Raw genomic sequence first — 24,705 nt, 5'->3', positions numbered from 1 at the left:
CGTGTAGAAACTAGAAAGGTCAGGAATGACAGCATTCCATGCTAGCCCACAGACAGATAAGCCTTCCGCTGGAGTCTTCTGTGATGCTGGTACCTGAGAGATGAAACGTTCCCCACACCTTGCAGAAATTCAGCTTCTTGTTACAGATCTTGACTCTGAGCACTTTAACTGCCTGTTCATGACATACGGGATGTTGCTTTTCGAAAACCAACGAACAGTTATTAAGGGAGTGTTTCTCAGCAGGTAAAGTGAATAAAACATTCTCAACTACAGAAACTGCATTTTTAATCTCATCTGGCATCAACCGTCTTTTAGAAAGTTAAAATGCGCTCGCTGTTCGGGGACATTCTCCTTTAACATAGAAGGAAACGAGTAATGAGCACATCATATGCAGTTAAAGGATACCCAATCTCAAATCTTGTGAGCATCCCGTGAATATGAAGTTTTCATTTAATCTGGCAGAAGGGGAGATATTTTCTATCATTCCTGATAATAACAGAACTAGAGATCTCAAAATTATAGTATATGTGTTCATGACACCAAACTGGGTTTGCTTTATCAGCAGCAAACTTTGGGCATTAAATTTAACTGTTATTGGTACAGGCTTTCAAAAAATAGCAAGCAGTATGGTTATCTGTGTAGATATCAGCTGACCTCAAGTAACAAAAGTAAGAATGAAATAGACAGGACCTGGTTGGGAACCTCTAGGTTTCTGAGATACAAATCCCAAACATAGCACATAGAAAACTAAAGGCAGTATCCCAAACAAATCTGGCATGAAAAATTTACAGAATAATTAATTTTTCCAGGGACATAATCAAAGTAGTAGCTGGAACTAGGGGCCATACACTAAGTTCCTACGGTTAAATCGAGAATGTTTTTGCTTCCAGAGCCCTCCTCTAGCCCAGCAACTACTTCCCTCACACCCTTGACAACGTTTTGCATGTTGTGCCATCCTGGAGTCTCTCTGGAACAAGAATGGCTCTAGATGAAGCTCTAAAAATGTTGAGTTTGTGCCCTTAAAAAACAGTCCAACTTATATGACTGTCATGTGTCCTAGGGGAGCTGTCCTCTCCCAACTCTGTTCTTTCTTTGGGAACCTAGGGAAATGCCAGGACAGACCAATGAGAGTATCGAATACTGCAAATCAGAACAGGAGGCCTCAGGCATAAACGTCAAGATTTTAGTTGAACCACTGGTCCCTTCATTATCATTTCTAAGCATGTGAGGCCATTGCCTGTTGGTTAAAGTTGGTCCCAAAATCTGCCGGACAACCAAACCGCGCCTGCGTCAGCAGGTGAGTCTAGCCACAAAGCCGTTGCATTTCCTGGCAGAAACTTCTGGTCGTCTCCGAAAAGTAGGATACCTATTCTCTCAGGAACAGCCTGTGGGGAGTCTGTTTGGACACGAATTGTGCTCAAGTCCCAATCTTAAGTGAAGATCTAAAAATGTGCAGTTTTGTGCATTTAAAAATAGTCCATTTCCAGCGGCCGTGTGTGCTCGAGGACCCCGCTTGTTCAGTATTCGGGAGGAATCGCTGGGTTTGGGCCAATAATCAAGTATGAAAAGAGAAACGATGTGCTCCGAAAGGGGGAAGCCGCTTACCCTCTGAGCGACCTGAAAGGTTCGAAGACTCCATCCTAAGTGTGAGCGACCCGCAGGCAGGAAGCCTGGCTCCCAGCATCCCCATCCCCGCAGCCGAGTTAGCCCTGCTCTTGGCCCTGCTCGGGACTAACCCAGACTCTCCGGGGGAGCCCCGGAACAGAACTGAGCCTGACCGAAAGTGAAGAGCCAGTTCCAGAATCGGGAAGGCTGCGCACAGCGTTCGTCTCCGGACACTTTTACACAGACCGCAGAACCTTGGCCCCCCTGTAGACGGCGTGGGTTCAGGGGGTCTTCGCGGCGGGGAGGGGCGCGGCTGGAGCGGGCAGGCAACCTCTCCCTGCCCTCTGGTGGCGCCTTCCGACAGCTGGAAAGCCAGGGGCGCGCAGACAGCCGCTCACCACGAGGGGGCGGTCCCTGCGCGTCGGCGCCTTCGGTGGCAGGGGGAACCGCACCACCACGCCGATCACCCGTGAATCCCGACCAAGGGGGCCCCGAGAAGCTCCGGGTTCATAGATGCGGAGCGTAGAAAGGGGTCAGGTAGGAGGGCCCGAGGAAGGACGCAAAGGGGCCCCCAGCGGCTGCGGCCGTTGGAGGGAAGGAGGAGGCGGCCGGAAAGAGGACGTTGGCCGCCGCGTAGGAGGGGAAAGTCTGGAAGGGCAGCGCGCCCGGGCCGGGGGGTCCCGGGCTACCCCCCGCGCCGCCGCCGCCGCCGCCGCCGCCCGCTCCAGCTGCCGTCCCGGGAGCCCCGGGTTGGGGCGCGCCGCTCCCCGCCTGTGCCGCACCGTCGGCGCCGGGGTTCTGCTTCTTCCACTTGGTCCTGCGATTCTGGAACCAGATTTTGACCTGCGTCTCAGTGAGGCTGAGCGACAGCGCGAGGTTCAGGCGCTCGCACACCGACAGGTAGCGCGTGGCCCGGAACTTGTTCTCCAAAGCCACCAGCTGCTCATAGGTGAAGGCGGTGCGCGCGCGCCTCGGTTTGGCACAGCGGGGCTCGGAGCGCCGGCGCCGGGGCCTCGGGGAGCCGGGCGATCCCGGGGATCCCGCGAGCCCACGGGTGCCCGGCTCCCCCGCCGCCAACGCCGCCGCCCGGGACTCGGGAGAGCGCGCCGGGTCCGCCTGCAAGCGCGCTGCCCGCTCCTGCGGCCGCCGCTGGCCCGCGTCCTCGGCTTCGTCCTCCTCCTCCTCCGCCTCCTCGGCCTCCGAGCCCTCCAAGGGGGACGCAGTGCCCGCGCCGCGATCCGCAGCGTCTAGTGGAGAAGGGGAGGGTGACCAGAAGCCCGGAACGACCCAGCCCCTCCGGGTCGCCAGACCCCCTCCTCCTCTGCCCCAGAGTCCCTAGCTCTGCCCCTCTCTGGCATCTCGCCCCCACCCCCCTATCCTCCCGCGATCACACATCTCTCAAGCTCTTCCCAGGATTTGGGGATTAGGGGTGCGGTGTCCTCTTGCCCTTTACTCATTTGCTATCTAGTTGACGTCCAAGAAATGAATTTGGAATGAATGAATGACAACCCCCATTAAGAAAATACAATGACCATATTGGACAGTATTGGGCGGGTAGGATCACCGTACATTGAGACATCGAGATGTCAAGCGCGTTTAAGGCTCTGTATCCCCAGTCCCTAGAAGCCTATTTTGGTCTGGAACTCCTAGCAATTAAAAAAGAAGTTATTAAGCCCCCTTCCCCCCCCCCCTTTAAAGTGAAATTCCCTCTTTCCCATCTTCTCTCTCCTGCCGTGTTAATAGAGTTTCAGATTTGTGCGGGACTGGATCGATAGATGTCATCTATTAAAGGTAAGTTTTAATCGAACAATATTAGGATCAGACAGGGAAAGGGGGTTTGAAGTCGGTACCTGCAAGCTGCGGGCAGGAGATATGCAGGCGCCCGTAATAGAATATCGATCATCGCTGTGGGGGGAGGGGAGGGCGGCCCCGCCGAGGGGCGATCCGAACAATTACCAGGCGGACTACCTGGCCCAAGCACAGCCGCCAGAGGCGCCCCGAGCCCCCAGACAATCACTGCCAAATTTGGGAAGGAGAAGCGAGGGGCCGTGCCGCATCCCGCTTCTCTCGGATTTGCGCCCCTGACTCTGCGGCCCTCTGGGGAACCTCGTGCCCACGCTCGACGCCGCAAGGATCCTGCTGTCTTTTGTTCGTCCTTCCAGACACAAACTCTCCCAGACGCTGCCTCGGTGGCCGCCAGACAGGAGTTAAGTGAAAACCTTTCGAGGAGAAAGGACCAAAGGCCTCCCATCACCCAGCCTCACCCCTGCTCCCGCCCCAGTCAGTGATTGGGTCTGGGGAGAGAGAGCAGAGCGCGTGGGCTAGCGGAATCTCCGCAGGTGTCTAGATGGTTGGAAGTGGGCCCTAGGTGCCTAAACCTGACCTCGCACTTCCTTCCAGACACGGACACACGAGTTAGCCTCACGTTCCTCATCCATAAAATAGGGGCAATATTCATCATGTTGTCTACCTCGCGGGTTCCGAAGTTTTCCATGACTCTTATCTCTGGTCTAGGCCCTGGCACGTGGTGGGTGCATTATATGCCCGAGAAATGAATGAGCCTGGATAGCCGTTTAGCTTCCAGGGCGAGCAAAACAGAGCTGTGATGCTTAGTGGCTTGGCCGGTGAGCAGGGACCGGCTTTGGTAGGCAAATCCTTGACGGAGGATGCTGGGGGCCTCTTTTCTGCCTCAGTTTAGTTCCAACACAGAGAAAAGACAACACTTTACACCTCGTCCTGTGAGTCTTCTCCCTTTGGTGAAGGCTCTCCTAACGGCCACTCACTCGGTCCCTGGTTGTCCATCCACCTCCCAACCTCCCTATCGCATCATCTGGGTTGGGGCTTTCCGGGACCCAGGGTCGCTTCGCATCCTTACCAGGGGTCTCCCGCTGCCGAGCTGAGTCCCCTAGGCCGGCGTCCTTCCCCGCTTCGGCCTCTGCCAAACTTTTCTTGGCTTCCCGGGAAGCAGGGCGCACGGCCGGGAGCGTAGCGCGGGTGAATTTCTGCGGATCCAGGATGTCCAGGACAGAGAAGGAGATCTTGTGGTTGGAGGGGGCCGCCTTGGCCCCGCCGTCCTGCCATGCCAGCATGCCCGCCGCCCGCGGGCCCCGCGGCGCGGGGTCCGGGATGGCAGCGCTCTAGCTTGCCTTCGGCTGTGGCTGGGCCGCAGCTCTCCAGCCAGTAGGAGGGTCGGAGCCGCCAAGTGGATCTGGGGAGGAGCACGCGGAGGCGGGGCTGGGAGAGAGCCGCGGGGGCGCTGCGCGGGGATTGGCACTTGCGCCGGCCAGACCCCCGCCACGTGCAGAGCTCGCTCGCAGCGGCCCGCAGACTGCCCGCACGGCGCTGGGGCAGCTCGCCTCGGCATCCGGGCGCCTGCGTGAGCCCGGTGCGCGCACCCGCCCGCCCATACATCGCCGCGGGCTCAGCGCGCCTCTCCCACAGGGACTCCCGATGTGCGCGAGCGAGGGGTCGCCGACCTTTCCATCCTGGGGATCCCCTCCCTCCCATATACACACTGACTTGGGCTTGCGTTTGTGACTTTTCCCTCGTGACTTTGAATTGGGGATATCACTGAGGCCAACAATGATTACTTGAAGGCAAAGCTGTGCACATGTCCTGCCCCGCCAGGGAATCACAGGGATGGTCTCAGACCTCGTCACCTCAGACTTAAAAGCTCTAGTGTCCTCACGATTTACAGTTGACAAAGCCCCTTGGCTTGCGCGATCTCACTTGGTTCTCGGAGCATCCCTGTGTGGAAGGAGTGGCCTGGCAAGACTATTATCCCCATTTAAAGACAAGGAAATTGAGATTCTAAGATGAGAAGAGCATTGCCCAAGGTTACTGTTGACTGGCGACAGCGGCCGGATTGGAACCGAGAGGTCTTCTTGTCCCGGACCCCTTCCAGGATATCCTGCCATGTCAGAAATGGACGAGGGAAATTCTGCCCCTGAGTCCGAGGCTTTCCCTTCTGCCCGAGAATAGCAGGGGTTTGGGGGAGAGGTTCGAGCCCCCGCTAGGGTGTCCCGCCGCTTTGGGAGCCTTGGCGGGTTGCGGGTTCAGAGCCAAGTGAGATGAGCCCGGTGAGGGTGGCTGCTCCGCTCGAGGACCCCCAAGCACAGCCCTGTGCCCTTCGGTCGTTCCTCACAGCCAAGGATTCAATCATGTGCAACAGACGGGGTCTCTAGAACCCAGTTTGGACTTTTTACCACCACCACCACCCCCTAATCTACTTCTAGCCCCAAGAAGAAAAAAAAGGTTAAAAGATGCTTGTCTGGTTTGAATTTAAGGTCAGGGAACAGAGATAATGGATCGGGCTCCCATCTGCCCCTCCAGGTCCCCTGGAATGATGAACATCAGTCCTTGGGGGAAGCTTCCACCAGCCAGACCCATCTTAACATTCCCTGTTCCTTTTGTCGCTTGGGGAGCAGTCTGTGAGCAGTGAGCAAATTCTGAGGCTTCTTCAAAAACCCCTCTGCCCAGAACCACTTCTAACTCTGCTGTTTCTTTCTTGCCTGCCCCATGGGGCTTCCAAACAATGACTTGGCAATTAATATTGTCCAAGAAGGTAGCAGTAGGAAGAGGAGGAGAAAGTCGCTCATTAAAGTGCGGGGTGGGTGGAGCGCTGTTAATCCCATCTGTTATTGAAGGGAAGACCCCCAGCGCCCGTTCCTTGTAGCTTTTCTCATTCAAACCTGTGGCCCCTCCTGGAGGCGGCCCCTGGATTCCCTGCGGACTTTAAAGCCCCGCCGAAATGCAAACCCGCTCTGGTCTAAAGCTATGATGGATTGTGCTTTTACAGGACAGCAGGAAGGGAGGGGCCCGGCTGGAGCCCCCTGGCCCACCTCCCCAGAGGGAATGCACGCCAGGTGCAAACCAAAGAAAGAGGTGGCTCTGGAACTACATACACAGAGGCACCCAGGAAATTGGATTGCAAATCACAGAACCTTCCAGAACAGACGCCTAGGATAATTTGCTTTCTGTTTTGAGGACTTTTTCTTACCCAGATCGCCTTTTTTTTTTTTTTTTTTTTTTAATTTAAGTTTCCTTTTCTTTTTCCTTCCCTCCCCATACTGAGCCCTGGTCCCTTTTACTTTTTGTCCCCACACACATTCATCTTTCTTCCACATTTAGGTCTTCCGGGTAGAAATAGATCTCCCTAAGGCTGCTCCAGAAGGGATATTTGTGACCTCCCACCAATGGGTCTTGTCTGTTCTGTTAGCAACCTTGCAGCCATTTTCCTGGGAAGTTGGGCTAGCCTTCCAGAGGCACCCTGTACCCAAGCCAGAGGGACAAGGAGGGCGGCCAAGAGCAGCCCCAATCTGGGTCATTTTCATTTCACTGCATAAATTGCCTCGAACAATTTTTGTTTAAAAGATAGGAATCACCTTTCCTTTGAGGTCTACGGGTGTTAGACATAGAAAAGGAGCAGCAAAGGGAGAAGCAACAAATCAGGGACAAAACCCAGAGTACAGAAAGGCCACGCTTTTTAAGACTCAACCTTTAAGAACTTCCTTTAGTTCTTTTTAATTGTTCTTGCCCATTATCCCCCCCCCCCCATTTCTGATATGCATGCTCGACGCAGCCCAGGTTACTGTGTGTGGCTTCTGGAAATAGATGACGCAGAAGAAACATCAGAGTGTCTCCCATCAACACTGAAGGGATGGAAAATGCTTCCTCTGACTCACCCCACTTAGAAGTCCCCCACCCAACAACTAGGCAAAAATTACTCTCTTTGGTGAGGGGAGGTAGGGTGGGAGGGGGCTTAGGGAGTCCTCTTTCTGGCCACCTGCTTTGTAAATAACCAGGAGCTAGGAGACCTCCCATAGGTACAGTCTGGCCCATGTTCACTCACTAACATCCTCCTACGTGTATTTACACCCGAGGTGTTCCTATATAATAAATACATCCATATCCAGCAAGCCACCTTCCCTCTGTGCCTGGAGTTGATTTGTTTTTTCAACGTGGGCATTAAAATTCTGCCCGAGTGCTGTCTTTAAATTGCTTTGATGCTAGGTGGGTTCCAACCCTGACCTGTCCTGATGGCAAGCGATGGCTGTAACAAGCTCGGGATCAATATTCATAGCGGGTGTCCTGGGCTGATAACACTATCCAAGACAATGTTCGCTATCGGTGCAGACAGCTGAGATATTGCGCCATTAGGGATGTTGTGTTAAATAACCTGATCCATTTCTGGGGCTATTTAATGAATTTCACAGTTTAGATAGTATCTTTAAGGAGAAGGCAAAGGCTATTCCGGAGGCACTGATGCAAATCGATGGTGCCAAGCTTCCCAAGCTATTCCACAAACAAAGTGGCCTATAATTCCAGCACAGCCTTAAAGAGCTGCTGCCGGAGACATGAACAGTGTGAATACAGAAAGAATGTGCTGTTTGTGTAGAGGGAGACCAATATTGTGAGCCGTGTCAAAGCACCTTAGATAAAATCTTATGTTTCTGAAGTAAAATAAGCAAATTCTCTAGGTAAAACCCTGCAGTCAGGGCCAGCCCCCTGAGTAGGACAGGGATGCCAAACAGACAGCTTCATAAGGCACAGCTTGGTGACAAAGGGAGAGAAGTCAACCACAGGGACAGTCGTGTGGGCAGCCTCAGCCAGCTTTCCCCAAGATGTATTTCAACTCAAAAATGGGTCTGCAGAATGGGAAGGGGGAAGGCTCTGGTTTGTAAAAGAAAGCTAGAGATCCTAGCAAAATCAGATGTTAATGTTTACTTGACTCTACACCCCTGGTTGCCCCACAGAGAACATTTACAATTAAAGGCTAGCCCTAGTTTCCCACCAGGGCTTTGAACTCGGCTGCCAAGCCCAGCAAGTATTCCTTTTAAAAACACACCTCTCAGAGGCTTTGATTTGTGAAAGCTCAGAAGGTAGCCTTCCCACTAAACCCCACTGCAGCCATAAGAGAAGTGGGTACTCAACACATTTTGCTTTAAGAAATCAGTATTTCTTCTTGGAAATCAACAGGTTAAAAAAAATCAAAAATTTTTAAGTCAACTTCTTTGTCTCAGAAATGTGGAGAAGGATCAAAGAAGGGGGTAAAGCAGCGATTATATTGATTAGTGGAATACATGTTAATTCCTTCTGATAATGACAATTAATATGACTACCAGCTGTTCTTTTTGAGGAACTTGCTCTGGGCCAGGTGCTTGGCCAAGCTTTTTGCTCCTTTTGGGTTATTTCATTCACTCCTCCCCCATAACCCCATGGAGCAGGCACTGTGACTGTCCCCAAATTGCCCACAACCCCAGAGCTAGGAAGTGATGAAGTGAAGATTTGAATCGGAGCAGTGAGATTTCAGAACCTGCTTTGGGGAAAGTTCTGACCCAGAGAATCACATTCTGGCCCCAGGGTGAAATCTAATTATAGACATTTATCGAATGACTTTCCTTCAAAGTTACACAGAGAGCTGGGATGTATAAGAGGACCTGCGGGAAAATAACTGAGCCCAGCACTGCCTTGGGGGTGGAGGGAGTACCGTGGTGCCTGTTTGAGGATCCGGCTCCAGGAGCTCTGATGTTCAGTGTTTTCTAATGTTTTAAGATATTCCTGGGAGGAACCCAAGACAGGGGAATTGCCCATGAACCAAATTGCTCCGGGCATCTAGGAAAGTAGAAACATGTAATTGGAAGAAGGAGAATGAAAGGGAAAACGTCAAGTGACAAGCTGAGGACATATGGGGAGAGAACTGGTGAGGGACAGGGCTGGCAGGAGCAGGGAGGGACAAGAGCACAGTCTGGGCTATCGTGGACTGTGAGCATGGAATGCCGTGTTAACACCCTTTCCAATGGAGACACATCAAGCATAAAGATAAGGAAGCAAGGTGGGACTTTGCAAGCATATGGTGCACCTGCTTCCTTGAATGCAGGTAAGTATGAGCCATTATTCGTAGGCAGTTTCCTGTAAGGCAGGTGTCAAAGCCCTCTGTTCCCCCCACCTGTGTCTAAATTTCATGCCTTCAGCGTCTTTTCCCTGGTCTCCCTGCCTCCAGCCTTGCCACCTTCAGGCTCTTCAGCTCCTGGGTATGCAAACTCCAGCCCCCAGGGGGCCAGGCCTGGCCCAGAGGAGCACCATCAGCCAGAATGCTGGTGTTCAAGGACAAGAGCGTGCTGGGGCTCCACATGCTGGGGGCTGACCTCGTACGAATGCTGATCAGAGCGGCCGGGTCTGCACACTGCCCAAAAGTAGCTGGGAAGCTGGATTCAGATGTGGTAAGTCCTAAGTTTTAAACCCTGGCAACCGATCCCAAATGTTGAAGGAAAGAAAAAAATCCATCAGAAACATGTCTGTGGGGGCGCCTGGGTGGCTCAGTCAGTTAAGCATCCGACTCTTGGTTTCGGCTCAGGTTGTGATCTCAGGATCTTGGGATCGAGCCCACGTTGAGCTTCATGCCTGAGGATACTCTCTTTCTAACTCTGCCTCTGCCCTCTCTCTCTCTTTCAAATTAATAAGTCCTTAAAAACAAAACATGTCTGTGGGTCCCATGTCTGCTGCCTTCTCTGAGCTCATGGCAGGCGACCGCACCTGAATCACTGCTCGCGGCATTTCCACAGCTGCTGTGATCCATCCACAGGGGGAAGACAAAATGCCTTAAATTCGAATGTGAGTTTCTTTACCATCCAACCCCACTACCTGGGCAGCCCTGGTCCCTGCACCGAGTTGTTCCTTGCTAGATGTGTGTGGGTCTCCTGCCCAGGCACGCTGCCTTCTCAGAGACTCTGCCCTGTCCCTGGGGCCTGGTGAGTAGGCAGTGGGCAGGCTAGTGGGGGAGGGGAGAACTCCTAATCCTTGAGCGGACCCACTCTGGGCTCCCCAAAGCAGTCAGCTCAGCCAGGTGAGCTGGACGAGTCAGACCACAGGATTCTGATCCCAGGAGTCTAGCCAAGACCTACAGGCCTGTTTCCTGCCCGTGGTGGGTGCTTGAGCTCACTGGGCAAGAAATATAGAAATGGGGTGACTGTTGTGGGGCCACACGGGCACAGAAGTAATGAGGAAATAGAGACTCGGCAAGAGTTGGGGAGCAGAACATAACAGGTGTGCAGAGCAAAGCGGGGAAGCTATGATAGGCACAGGCAGATGGGCGAGCACCAGTGGCTGCCCGAGATCCATTCTTCCAGAGACCAGCTGGGCGGCTGCTTCTGGGTTCCCGGTGAGCTTCTGGGCATCCTTGCGACCCTTCTGCCTCATTTTGATGCGAGCTACGGTTATTAGTCAGGGTTTTCCAGGGAGCCAGCACCAGTAGGCTGAATGGATATAGAGACACAGAGATAGAGATACATTGAGATATGGAGATTTTTTAAATCAGGAAGTGGTTCATGCAGTTATGAAGGCTGGCCAGTCCTAAGACCTGTAGAATGTGTGTGTTGCTCTGGCAATGTTCTCTCCATCCCACACCTGCCAGGGAGCCTACTTTCAGGTTCAAGTCTCCTGTGTTCACATGCTCCCAGCCCTGCCCAGGCTGACCTGGGCACTTCTTCCCACAGGGCACCCCGCCTTCTGGCCAGCCTTGCTAAGCATCGCTTGCTTTTGCCTGATCAGCACCCTCACCCCTTTTCTGTCTTCAGGTGACCCCATCTCACCTTCTTTCCTGTATGGGACTGCCATGCAGGGCCCCACCTTGCCCTGGCCCTGGGGTGGGAGTGGGATCCTGCAGGACCGGCCCTGCTCTCTCCCCTGCAACACTGAGCTGGGGCTGCTTGATCTCAGTAGTAGTGCCTGATTTTCACTTCGGAGTTGCTGGTTCTAGTGCTTTCTGAGGTCTGGCTATCCAACATTTTTTTAAAAGATTTTATTTACGTATTTGACAGAGAGAGATCACAAGTAGGCAGAGAGGCAGGCAGAGAGAGAGGGGAGGAAGCAGGCTCCCCACTGAGCAGAGAGCCTGACGCAGGACTGGATCCCAGGACCCTGGGATCATGACCTGAGCCGAAGGCGGAGGCTTTAACCCACCGAGCCACCCAGGTGCCCTAACCACATTTTTTTTTAATTCTATAAATCATCTTACAGCCTTCCCAATGCTTGTCATGTCCCCTCCCCTTTTGGAATTCAGTAAGCTGGGGCCGAGGAATGCCGACTGGTGCAGCCTTTGTCATACTGTATGGGGTAGAGACTGTCTGGTCCTTGGTCTTTCCTAAAGTCGGAACCCACACTGGGGTGCCTGGGTGGCTCCGTTGGTTGAGTGTCTGATTCTTGAATTAGGCTCGGGTCATGATCTCAGGGTCATGGGGTCGAGCCCTGTGTCGTGCCCTGCATTTAACAGAGAGTCTGCTTGAGATTCTCCCTCTCCCTCTGCCCCTGTCCCCACTCTCACTCTCTGAAATAAATAAATAAGTCTTTAAAAAAAAAAAAAGATTGGGGGCCCACGTAGCATTTGTCTCTGTGCCCATTAACACCCTGGCATTGGCCAATTGAAGTTTCCAAAGGAATAAATGATGGCCCAATAGCATAAACCCTGAGTAAGAGGGTTTGGAAACCCCATGCTGTAAGAGCTGGTATGGGCTCAGCTGAAAATAACAATATGATTCAGAAGTGTTCAGATAGGCGTATGGGTTCATAATGGGTCTTGCTTCCTTAGGGGAAATCCCATGCATTTGTGGAACGACTTTGATGCTTTTAAGCAGGCCGTGTACCCTGGACAACCACACCTTTCACAGAAGAAAACAGTCGTGTAGAAGGGATGGGAGGAAGGAGATTACTTCGTCTCTCTCACCCAGCTTGGGGCGAGCAGTGACTGCCCTCCCCCAGCGGAGGCCATAGGGTGCCCCGGCCGCAGGTCGGCGGGGTGGGGGGAGCGGGTAAAGCTCCCACTGATAAGTTCAAGTTCTTTGCTGCTTTCCCTTACTCCTGCTCACACCTTTGGCTGTAATCTCTTCCAACGAAGGACCTCGTGTGAGTGCGCCCATGGTCTGATGCCAAGTCCTCATAATTCAGCGTACTTATGTAAAACTGCTAACTCCCCACTCGTGTAACCAAGGAGCAGGCGGCTTCTTGGCCAAAGGGCATCATTGCCGCCTGGCCCGTCAGTCCCTCTACCGACCATATGCACGCAGCGGCGCAGCAGCTGGAACGTGTTCCTCTACAAAGTGATCTCTTTTTAGGAAAAAACAAACAAACAAACAAACACAGGATCACAGAATACCAGAGCTGCCCTGTGCATGCGAGGTCATTCTAGGAATCTAGGCTCTTGTTACTTGAAGCGTGGTCTGGGAGCAGCAGCCATTGCCACCTCCCTGAGGGCTTGTTAGAAATGCAGAATCCTGGGGTGCCTGGGTGAGTTAAGCCTCTGCCTCTTGCTCAGGTCATGATTTCAGAGTCCTGGGATAGAGCCCAGCACCGGGCTCTCTGCTCAGCGGGGAGCCTGCTTCCCCCCACTCTCTGCCTGCCTCTCTGCCTGCTTTCCATCTCTCTCTCTGTCTCTCTCTGTGTCAAATAAGTAAATAAATAGATAGATAATCTTTAAAAAAAAAAAAAAAAGAAAAGAAAAAGAAATGCAGAGTCTCAGGCTACCCAGCTGGCTCAGTTGGAAGACCACACAACTCTTGAACTTGGGGTTGTAAATTTGAGCCCCGCATTGGGTGTAGAGATTACTTAAAAATAAAATTTAAAAAAAAAGGAAAAGGAAAAGAAATGCAGAATCTCTTTTCACCCCCGACCCCCTGAATCAGAATATAGATTTTAGTACGTTCCCCCGGGAAATTCACACGTATCGTTAAGTTTGAGAAACGGTGATCTCGATCTGGAGACCAGCAGCATTGCTTGGGATCCTGTAAGAAATGCAGATTCTCAGGCCCATCCCAGACCTCCTGAACCAAAACTTGGTTTGAGTAAGCCCTCCAGGTGATTTTAATGCGCATGGAAGCTTGAGAAGCACTTTTGGACTGATGGCTCCTTACTGTCATTTCTACTATGGCCCACCTCACACAGAAGACCCCTTGGCCCACCCAGACCTCACTTGGTCTGGTCTCACTTTCCAGGGCACACAAACTTTGATACGAATAGAGCGCTCCCGTGGGGGACCATAATTTTGCCTACACAGTGTCTCTTCCTTCTTTTTCTTATCCACCTGGACTATGGAAACAAAATGTAGAAGACTGGGTGGCTTCTCCACAACAGAAACCTAATGCTCCCAATTCTGGAGGCTGGGAGTTCAAGATCAGGGGACCTGGGCAGTCGGGTGTGGCCCAACTTCTTCCAGGTTGCAGACTGCCCAATTTCTTGCAGTGCTGTCACAGAGTGAAGGATGAGCAAGCTGCCTGGGTTGTTTTGTTTTTGTTTTTAATGAGAGAGAGAGAGCATGAGAGGGGAGAGGTCAGAGGGAGAAACAGACTCACCACTGAGCAGGGAGTTTGATGCGGGACTCAATCCCACAACTCCAGGATCACGACGTGAGCTGAAGGCAGTTGCTTAACCAACTGAGCTACCCATTTTCAGCATATGAATATTTTTGAGGACACAAACTTTTAGACCTTAGTGCTCTTGTAATAGTGCCCTACTTTTTCCTGGGAGGCCCTCCCAAATTCCATGTGTGGTAAGAGAGTGAACACCAGCCCTGGTAGGGCGCCTGGGTCAGGCTGGATCATCAGAGTACCTTTTCCCTCTGAACACAGACATGAGGAATTCGGGGGCTCTGATACAAGAGGGCCAGAGTTCTTTCTGGGAGTGTCAGACCAAGTTGAGGAATAGGTTCCTCCCCATGTGGTTTACCTGGGACTCTGTTGGCCTGACACAGCTCTCTCTCCCAGCTGCCTGGAGAAAGCCCAACCACACACAGAGAGAAGGAAGCCAACCCACAGATGGGGCAGAGCCAAGAAATGGAGAGTCGGAGAGCCTAGAACACCACCATTTAAGCCTTGGAACCAGTCATGCCTGAAGCCATCAATTGCTGGCCTATCTATTACGGGAGCCAGAACATTCCCTGGAAAGTTAAGCCGTGTGAGATTGGGCTTCTGTTACCGGTGATGAAAAAGTCTTAGCTAATACAAGCAAATCTAGAAGGATTATACGACGTCTATATACCAATAGAAGATTGAATGGATTCACATTGGAGTGGAAATTCAGACATGATTTATAGACTTATAATCGTAAATATAATGGGCCCAAAGCTCTGCACATGAGAGTGTTAATTGAACTAGCTCTGGCCCAAAAGATATAAACAAGAATCTATTGGATCCAGATCAAGATTTGGGGGAAGCTTCTGCTTTCCTGGTGCAAGGGCAAGACTCAGCTGCCACACGTCCTTTGTCCGTTTCCTTCCCCTTCCTCTCGCTCGAGATGCAGACACAATGTTTTAGGGATGTAGAAGGCACCTGGAGGTCATCAGTGTGAAAGCCTCATGTTAGTGATGGAAGGGCTGGAGATGGAAGGAGTTTATTTCCTGATATCTCCGGAAGCTATGGTACCTGTCCAGGCCTGCCTACCTCTTGACCTCCTGATACATGAGAAAATTATCTCAGTTTTGTTGAGCAACTATAGTTGCGTTTCTGATTCATGCAGCCAAATGCAACTCTAATTTATGTAATGTCTTTCACCTGTTATATCCAAGCAAAGGTCACAGACTTTTGGGCTAAGTCCAAGACCATTAGTGGCTCACAATACCACGTTTCACCTTGGACCAATGTCATTCTTCAGATGAGGAACCCGAGTCCCTGGATTCACTTCCTATTGCTACTGTAACAAACTGCCACAAATGTAGTAGTTTAAAGCAACACAACTTCATTAGAGGCAAGAAACACAACTTCTAGAGGCAAGAAACCCTAAAATCAAGGGGTCGGGGGCTGAATTCCTTCTGGAGGCTTCAGAGGAGAATCCATTTCTTTTCCTTTTCCAGCTTCTAAAGGCTGCCTGCATTTCTTGGCTCACAGCCCCCTTCAAATTCAAGGCTAGCTGTGCAGCATTTTTTAATCTCTTTCTCTTCCTCCCTCCCTCTTTCTCTCTCAGCTCCGCTTCTGTTGTCATGTCCCCTTCTCTGACCCTGACTCTCCTGTCTCCCTCTTTCCCTCTAAGGACTCTCGTGATCACACTGAGACTATTTGGATCATCTAGGATAATTGCCCATGTCAAGATCCTCAGCTTAATTCCACTTGCAAAGTCACTTGTACCAGGTAAGGTAGTACATTCATGGGCACCAGAGAGAAGGATGTGGACACCTTCTAGGAGCATTGTTTTGTCTCCCATAACCTTAGATATAGAAAATGATTTGCCCAAGGTCATACCTGGCCAATAGAAGAGGGAGAACCATGGGTAGGCTCCCCACCACTGACAGAAATGCCCTTGCTTCTCCTCTCTGGCTGGAAGCTGCAGGCCGGTCATTCTTCAAGGTCCATAGCAGGCTGTCCCTCAGCTCAGAAACCATTGCTGCCCTCTGTGGTTAAAAGAGCCCATCCTCTTGGCTATGTCTATGTCACTCATTGGCACTTGGCACACATTCGGTCAGCAATCTTCAAAGTGTATACCTTGTTTTCTGCAGTCTTGACTCAAAGGCAAAGATCACACCCTAGACTTTTTGCATTCCTGGACCCCTGAGCCCACAGAGCGGACAGTTCAATACGTGTGTACAGAGCACGGCGTTCATGGCAGATTATCCAGATCGACTCACTTGGCTCCTGTACCATAGAATCTGGACGGCTAAAAACTGCATTTCCCAGAGTCCCTGGCAGGTCGGACTAGGTTCCACCAAGCTGGACATGGTGAAAAGCAAGGTAAGTGGTAGCCACAGGTGGAGAGAATCCGTCAGGAGCACAGTGGTGTGTGGATTTGGTTTTGGGGGGCCTGTACTGTCAGGTCCCTGGTGACTTGAGAGCCAAGCACCCCAGTGAAACAATGCTATTGGGCATTTCTCAGAGCTGCATGGTACTTGAGCTTGGTTCTTCAGTTCCCTTGGACATCTGTAAGCTTCTTACTGCCTGGGGTAAACATAACCCTTTAGTTGGTGTGGTTTCTGTTTTTTGCAGCTAAGACCCATGGCTAATTTTTTTTAGGTCTAATATTCTTTTCTCCCTCAGTCAGATTGTAAATTCCCAAAGGGCAGGAACTACATTTTACATCCCTCCTATAAAATCAAGAGTACATAGTTCCCCAGTAAACTTAGCAACACAGTATGCATAATTTATTGAACTGAGTTAAAATTCTAAGATTCTGACGAATTCTGTATTCTGTCTGTGGCTGAAGAACCTAAAATGAACATTAAAAAAAAAAAAAAAGATTTTATGTATTTGACAGATACAGCGAGAGAGGGAACACAAGCTGGGGGAGTGGGAGAGGGAGAGGGAGAGGGAGAGGGAGAAGCAGGATTCCCACCAAGCAGAGAGCCTGATGTGGGGCTTGATCCCAGAACCCTGGGATCATGACCTGAGCTGAAGGGAGACGCTTAACAGCTGAAGCACTCAGGCACCCCTGAAATGACCATTCTTTTTTTTTTTTTTTAAGATTTTATTTATTTATTTGACAGAGAAGTAGGCAGAGAGTCAGGCAGAGATAGAGAGAAGAGGAAGCAGGCTCACTGCTGAGCAGAGAGCCCGATGTGGGGCTCGATCCCAGAACCCTGGGATCACAACCCAAGCGGAAGGCAGAGGCTTTAACACACTGAGCCACCCAGGCGCCCCTAAAATGGTCTTGTTTTGATGCCTTCAAGCTAAGTCAGGCCTGGAGGAATCTGATTTTTTTCAAATGTCTTTCTTTCTTTTTTTAATTTAAAAATTCTTATTTATATATTATTTCAGAGAGAGAGCTAGTGAGCAGGAGCACAAGTGTGCGTGGAGAGGGGCAGAGGGAGAGACACAAGCAGGCCCCCACTGAGCAGGAAGCCTCAGGAGGGGCTCCATCCCAGAACCCCAGGGTCATGACCTGAGCCAAATGCAGACGCCTAACCGACTGAGCCAACCAGGCACCCCTCAAGTTTCAACACTTGGAAAGGCCAGAGGGGCAGTCAAGGAAACTTTCCTTTTCCTATCAACTTCTATTTATTGCAAAAATGAGGTAACATTAAATGGATTGTAACAATTCATCCAAAATGTCACTGGCCTAACACACTGCAATGTTTCCATTTGCTTCCCAGCCCTATTCCTACCATCCTTAATTTTGCAGGGCTGTAGTCTACATTACTGCCTGGTAATGTAAAATTTACTAGTTTTGTGGTCTGCTTTCTCATATGTTGTAACACAAGCAGTTTCCATGTTGTTACCTAGTTTTCATTTTTGGTGGCATAATATTTCTTTCTGCAGCCATGTTACACTTGTTTGTACAGTGACTTTTCTTCCGGCTTGTTCTGCCGTGGTACCTTACACTGCCCTCACCGTCTTTAGAATCACTTCCCTAGCATCACTTCCCAGGCGTGGGATTATCAGGCCAATTGGTCCAACTATCTCCATTGCTTTTAGGGCCGTTCACACTCAGCAAAAAGATGAGGACACCAATGAAGTACTGATATCTTTTTTATTTTTTTTAAGATTTTTATTTATTTATTTTGAGAGAGAGAGAGACAGAGTGAGAGAGAGCATGAGAGGGGAGGTCAGCGGGAGAAGCAGACTCCCCATGGAGCTGGGAGCCCAATGTGGTACTTGATCCCAGGACTCTGCGACCATGGCCTGAGCCGAAGGCAGTTGCTTAACCAACTGAGCCACCCAGGCGCCCCAAGAAGTACTGATCTCTTTAATGCTTGCTACCTCTACAGGTGCCTCCTTATCTTGATTTGACTTGTTTTGGTTTTTAGGGAGACTATTTCCCAGGGGCTTAATGTTTTGTTTTTCCTGCCTCTTGTCCACTGAGCTCTCCTGGGGAGATGGCTCCCATTTCGGGGGCGTGTGACCCAGGAACGGAGAGGCGGCACCCGGGAATCCCGGTTTGCGCCCCTAGGAGCCGGGTTTGCACCCGGCCCGCCCCACTGGCCCCGCCCCACTGGCCCCGCCCCTCCGGGCTGCACAGCCCAGGACTACACTTCCCAGGCGCCCCTGCGCGGCGAGCCCGGCCGCAGTTCCCCGCCGGAGGCTGGGACGCGCGGAGACTGAGGTGCCCGGCAGAGCGCGATGGCCTCGTGGGGCGAGCGGCTGGCGGGCGTGCGCGGGGTGCTGCTCGACATCTCGGGCGTGCTGTACGATGGCAGTGAGGACGGCGGCATGCCGATCCCTGGCTCCGTGGAGGCGGTAGCGAGGTGAGTGCGTCCCGCCGGCCGCGGTGGACGCGAGGCTCCGCGCTCAGCCGGGTCCCACCGGCGGTTTCTGGCCGCTGCCGGGGGCGGGGCTGCAGCTCTGGCTCCGCCCCTCGCGCTGGGACCACCCCCCCCTCCCCATCCTGGCTGGACCCCCGCCGCCCCGACCCTCAACTTCCCTGCCTGACCCCGCAGCCCCTGACTTCCTGTGGCGGCTGAGCGCTTGGGATAGGGCTGGGCAGACTTGCAATGCGCTGTAAGGGCACCGTCCACACGGATTTCCAAGACTTAGTGACAAATACGGAAAGACCTTGCTTTATAGGGATAACATGTTGAAGTGATGATAATTTGATTACGTTAAATAAGATATATTAGATTCCACCTGTTTTTTACTTTTGCTAATGTAGTTACCAGAAAACTTTAAGATGTGCTGACATCATTTGTTGGGGGGGGAGGGGAGGAGAAGGGCGTCTTGCCCACCAAATCTCGTGCACAGAAGACCACGCAAGGACCACGGTTGGCACCATTGGACTCTCCGCCTTGTAATTGCCATTGGCAGGACAGGCCAGTGCTGCCATGATTTCAGTGGGCAGCCAGGAAGGGCTAATTGCTCCGGACTTGGCTTCCTAGACTCACTGGTGGGAGGACCCCGGGTTAGTGGCCTGATCTCACTAGGATTCAGTTTACCTACCTGTAGCTGGCAATTAAGTGAGCCTCTTGGTCCTTCTCAGGGAGCCCACCCCACTGGTCTGTACAGGAGCCAAACTGTCCTGTGTAGCAAAGTTGGAGGTGTTTGAGAGACCAGGAACTCAGAAAAGGGAGGCATAACCGCAAGGAGAACATGGGAAGGACGCCCAGTCCTAGGAGACTCCTGAGGGCCCCGGGAGCCTCATTTCCTGAAGTCCAGGTTTAAGTTCTACCCTTTGCCTTAGTTCCTATTTACCCTAAGGCTTCAGATGAACTCTGTCATAAGCAAGAACATTGTGCATTGGCATCTTTTTTGGTTGTTAGTTCATTCATTTTTATTGCCAACTAGGATTAGATCATATCAGTACATATATGCATTGGCATCTTATGAAGCCAAGAACATTATGGGAGTGCAGCAGAGGGCATTGGCTGTATTTTGGGGTTATGTGTACCTAGTGTGGGGAAGCACGAGGCCACAGTTTCAGGGCCATGAATGAGGCAGACAAGTCTTCATGGGGCTCATGTCTGTGAGGGAAATGGACAGTAAACTTGGATGCAGACAAGTAAACGTAAGATTGGCTGAAAAAGGGACAGAGGGGAGGTTGGACAGAGAGGGCATTGGACCCAACCAGAGGGTATGAAGGGCCATCTGGACGAGGCACGGAGGAAGTGCATTCCGGCTAGAGGGAACAGCAGCTGCAAAGGCCTAGCAGCAGAAGAGAGCTTGGCACATTCATGTTCAGGGAACCAAAGAGAGGGAGCATGGCTAGAGCAGGAACCTGCCGCGGAGAGGTGCCTGGATTTTATTCTGAGTGCAGTGGGGAGTCACTGAAGATTCCGGGCAGGAGTGTCGTGTGATCTGATGTATGTTTTAAAGAACTTGAAATGTGAAAGGTGAAGCTGTATAAGTACCAAACAAAGACAGAGATTTCCTTTGAAATCTTGGAGTAGAGGACCTTTATAATTATGCCCCTAAATCTAGAAATCAACAGAAAAAAAAAATCGACAGCCTAATAAAAAATGCACAAAAGTTATAAACAGTTCACAAGGAAGAAAAAGCAAATGAGCCCTAAGCATAGGAAAGATGTTCAGCCTTAGATAAGAGAAATGCAAATTAAAACTGGGGCAAGGAGCCTTTTTTCATCAATATGAGAAAACTGGCAAAAATGCACAACTTTGAGGGGTGCCTGGGTGGCTCAGTCATTAAGCCTCTGCCTTCTGCTCAGATCATGATCCCAGGATCCTGGGGTCAAGTCCTGCATCAGGCTTCCTGGTCAGCGGGAAGCCTGCGTCTCTCTCTCCCACTACCCCTGCTCGTGTTCCCTCTCTCACTGTGTCTCTGTCTGTCAAATAAATAAATAAAATCTTAAAAAAAAAAAAAAGCACAACTTTGAGCATACATTCTCTGGGTGAGTGTTTGTGGAAACAGACCTTGTCCTGCATTGCTTGTGGAAGATCCGTTCGGCTTTCTCTCCCACCAGTTCCACTTCTGGAAATTGCCTTGCTTCATGCATGAGAAAGGACCTCGTGCAAGGTCATTCATGAAAATAAGTTTTGAAATAGGAAAACACTGGAAAGAACTCAGATACCCACTGATAGGGGAGTATCATGGTCCATCCATCTATGCAAGGGAGTACGGTGTAGCATGAAGTGTGCCTGTCACATAGATGCATTGGCAGGGAAGACAGCAAAGCACAGAACCGGCTGCATGGTGGCTGTCTTTTGGGTGGAAAAGGCAGAAATGCAGGCCAGTGTTGCCGCTGCTGTGTTTGCTTAAGGCAGCTGGGGGAAGAGTTCACTGTTGGGAGAGCTGGGGACGGACAGCTGGGGAACGCTGGGTGGTTGCTTCTTCACTGTACGGCTTTGTGTATTAACTTTGCTTTAATGTTTTTTTGAGCTGTGTGAATATATCTCCCATTTGAGATTTTGAATGGCAAGTACTCTGTCAATTATATGTCCGTAAAGCCGGAAAAAAGGGTTCCACCCCCCCACTCCCCAGTTTACAAGTATTTTAAGATCGTTCTATTTGCAAAGTGGGGAATGTCCAGATGCTCTCGTCAGGAGAGAAAGCAGAGGAGGCAGTTAGGAGACCATTGTATGGTCCAGGAAGAGATGGCGGGGCAAGGAGCAGGGAGGTGGCGGGAAGGGAGTTTTGGAAGTAGAGATGTTTTGGAAGTAGGACCGGGAGGGCCTGCAGATGAGGGAGTCTTGTGGGGGCCTGGAGAAGAGGAAGAATGGCTCCCAGGGTCGGACTAGAGCACCTGGGAGGACGGAGAGTGTGAGGAGGGGTGCAGGGCAGGTGCTCTGAGAGTTCACGACTTGCGCATGTCAAGGTCTTGGCCCAGTGCTGGGTGCAGGGTAGGCCGTGACCGCACCATATGCACACATACATACATTTATTTCTTTAAGTTGTAGAATTTTTTATTGAGATAGAATTAACATACAATCTTCTATTAGTTTCAGGGGAACAGCCTGTTGGTTCCGCAGTTCTGTACATTACTCGGTGTTCAGCACAGTATGAATGGAGCCGCCAGCAGTCACCAGACAACACTGTTACAACATTATTGACGATATTCCCTGTATTTCTGGGCAGGTGAGGCTGCTCTCGGCTACCTGTTCTGTGCTCCGTATCCGTGCTTGCCTCTCACTGTCTTGTGTGGTCCCCCTGACAGTCTGGGGTGGAGGGCGCTGTGCCTCCCCTTTACCACGGGAAGCCACTGCCGCTCGGGGCTTGCCAGGGTCTCAGCTGGGATGGCCCAAGGACCATGGGGACCCAAGTCTGCCTGACTGCCAGCCGCTGTGCCCCAGCCATACTTGGAGTCCTTTGTGGGAGGAGCAACAGAAAAAAAAAAATCGACAGCCTAATAAAAAATGCACAAAAGATATAAACAGTTCACAAGGAAGAAAAAGCAAATGAGCCCTAAGCATCGGAAAGATGTTCGGCCTTACTTAGATAAGAGAAGTGCAAATCGAAACTGTGCCAAGGTGCCTTTTTTTGCTTTGTTGAGAAGCAGCGGGTGTTGAGAAGGCAGCCCGTCCCGAGTAACGCAGCCCCCGCCGACACAGACCTGTCTGTGTCCAGCAAATGCGTGTGCCAATCGCAGGGCGTGACAGTAAGGAGGGGTCCCGGCCTGTTGACCTCCGTGGGTTCTGCACTGGCACCTTCCCACCCATCCCCAGGAGGGTTTTGTTCTGATTTACTTTAATTCAGGCTGATTTAAGTAGCTGGGCTGTCTCTGGTAGCAGCTGTACCCTAGGAGTCGAACAGCTGTGTGACGTCAATCTTAAAATACATCAGAACCAGTTTTGTGACTGAGAGGGGGATTGCCTTCTCCAGAGCATGTGGGATTATTTTCGGTGGGGGGACATAGCGCTCCTTATCCTGGGAGATTTTATCATCGTGCTGCCCAGGGTCCTGGAGAGCTAATGGCCTCATCTCTCTGAAACCTCAGGGGCTCCCAGGCCACAAGACCAAGTCCCCATGCCTCCTCCTGGTGTGCTAGGGCCTTCTCAAGTGAGCGTGGTGGCCCCTTGTCCCCTGCCTTCCCACCTAATCCCGTTACTGCCAGTTGCAAAGACTCCTGGGTAGGGTTTTCACTCACGAGCCTCTTTGTGGCCAAGTGCCCACCGAGCACACCCCAGTGTGCTCTGGGTCTCTGGACATCCTCCCTTCTTGAGCTCTTCTGCTTGGCCTCCAGGAGCCCACTGATCACACCCAAGCCTCCCTTGTGGGTGGCCGTGGGCAGGCACAAAGCCCAGGGCCCAGACGCTCAGTGGTAGTGAGTATGGTGCTGGAAGGTTCCCCCTGCTTTTGGAGTTTTCCATGGGAATGTTTCACACATGCCGCATGACCCTGTTTTGTAGCGCCTGAGCCAAGCGTGGACTCTCCGAGGAACCTTTTACGGAACAGGCCTGCTTGTCAAGGTGAAGGACGCTGTGCCCTGTGTGTTTGGCTGCTTTCTATAGTGTGTGTAGCCATGGAGAGGGGTTTCTTTACAACCTGCACTGGGTGGCCTCCTTGATATGCAAGGCTCACTTTGAGAGGCTCACTTTGATGTCCCGAGGAGCCCAATGGAAGTCCCTGGGGTGAGAGCAGCTGCAGAGGGCCAAGCATGATGGGGAGGATATGAGGTTCTGGGGGACCGCTCAGCCCCCAGCAGGCCCCCAGCACCACAGGCTCCCAGCAGCACCATCATTTGAGGAACCCAAGGGGGACGACTGACTACTCTTCTTCCTAGACTTTTTGCAGTGACATGTTTGTCCCCAGGTTTTCTAAGAGGTTCCCACTGTTTTGGGGACATGGAGCACATGCAGAGGATAAGCCCTGCTTTCCAGAACCATGTGGACCACAGTCATAGTGGTCACCAGCGATTGAGGGGGGCCTGTCGGGTCCCAGCTGGGTGTTTGACTACATAGCTGCTTTCCCAGCCCACCCCCAAGTAGGGATTTCGGGCCCCTTTTCAAAGGGACGGAGGCCCAGAGATTCAGCAACTGGCCGAAGTGGAAAAGCTGGCTGGGCCAGGTTAACCCCTGGGTTCCTGTGACTCCAAGGCCTCCGTGTCCCGCTCAGCACCATGCTACCTCTTGGTACAGGCGTTTGCTCCTTCATTCACTTCCAGCCGGCAAGTGTTTACCGAGCACTTCTAAACTGACAGGACCCGCGGCTGGGAAGGAGGCAGAGGGACAGTTGGGAGAATCAGTGTAAAGGGCCTTGGGAAGACCCATATCTGATGGGGGGAGACCCAGCCGGCAGGAAGCTGGGGAGCTGGGGTGGGGGAAGCGTAGCCTCGCGGGTCTCTTGCGGTTGCGTTGGGGTTTGTAGATGTCATCGGCGCCAGGAGTGTCCCCGGAGGCCACGCCGGCTCCTTCCTGGAGCTGCTGGGGGCAGTGCTGCCAGGCGCTCTTACTGCACTAGGATTTGTGGGCGGGCGTGGTAATGGGACATCTGTAACCAGCCCGGGGTGCCCCCAACGGGCCCTTTATTGGAGCCCATTCTTGGGCATTTGGGCTCTCCTGGGGGGAGCCATTCAGAGGCAGGGCCGGGCCCAGCGGGGGCTGCGGGGGCCAGCCCGGGGGCTGGCCGGCACAAAGGAGAGCCCCGGAGGCATCTGCATGTGAAAGGCAGGTGGGCATTTACTGCATCCTGTCTCCGGCCACTAAAGCACAGCTGCTCGGCCCAGCCCTTTTGTGGCCGGCGGAAGGGAGCAGGCCTGAGCCCAGGGCCGCTTCATAAAGCAATTCCCACCCAGGGCCGCCAGACC

The 24,705-nt window shown here is 52.0% G+C and overlaps 2 protein-coding genes across 3 annotated transcripts in view; one reads left to right on the top strand and one right to left on the bottom strand.

The window, feature by feature from the left end:
- Positions 1 to 2,112: 2,112 nt before the first annotated feature.
- NKX1-2 (NK1 homeobox 2) lies at positions 2,113 to 4,694 on the bottom strand. The gene is made up of 2 exons (XM_059172580.1): positions 4,481 to 4,694; positions 2,113 to 2,852 (listed from the first exon to the last, which is right to left on the bottom strand). Exons 1-2 carry the CDS (start codon positions 4,692 to 4,694, stop codon positions 2,113 to 2,115), a joined length of 954 nt encoding a protein of 317 aa, XP_059028563.1.
- Positions 4,695 to 18,563: 13,869 nt separating this feature from the next.
- Positions 18,564 to 24,705, top strand: part of LHPP (phospholysine phosphohistidine inorganic pyrophosphate phosphatase) — a 115,752-nt gene continuing 109,610 nt past the window's right edge. Inside the window, exon 1 of one of the 2 annotated variants that reach the window (XM_059172899.1) lies at positions 18,564 to 18,760. In XM_059172899.1, coding sequence (XP_059028882.1) covers positions 18,636 to 18,760 — 125 coding nt within the window. In that variant the 5' untranslated portion in view covers positions 18,564 to 18,635. The remainder of the gene's footprint in view (positions 18,761 to 24,705) is intronic. The other variant, XM_059172898.1, reaches the window with a different exon arrangement.

Source organism: Mustela lutreola, chromosome 4 (assembly GCF_030435805.1).
Source record: "Mustela lutreola isolate mMusLut2 chromosome 4, mMusLut2.pri, whole genome shotgun sequence".
NCBI lineage: Eukaryota > Metazoa > Chordata > Mammalia > Carnivora > Mustelidae > Mustela > Mustela lutreola.
The sequence above is the reverse complement of the archived record's forward strand: the minus strand, read 5'-3'. Positions and strand labels throughout refer to the sequence as shown.

Bases quoted from the DNA above. Each gene is read 5' to 3' on its own strand.
- NKX1-2 (XM_059172580.1), bottom strand. From the start codon at position 4,694: ATGCTGGCATGGCAGGACGGCGGGGCCAAGGCGGCCCCCTCCAACCAC. The intron at 2,853-4,480 runs GTAAGGATGCGA...CTTCTCCACTAG, and splicing joins TCGGCAGCGGGAGACCCCTG to ACGCTGCGGATCGCGGCGCG.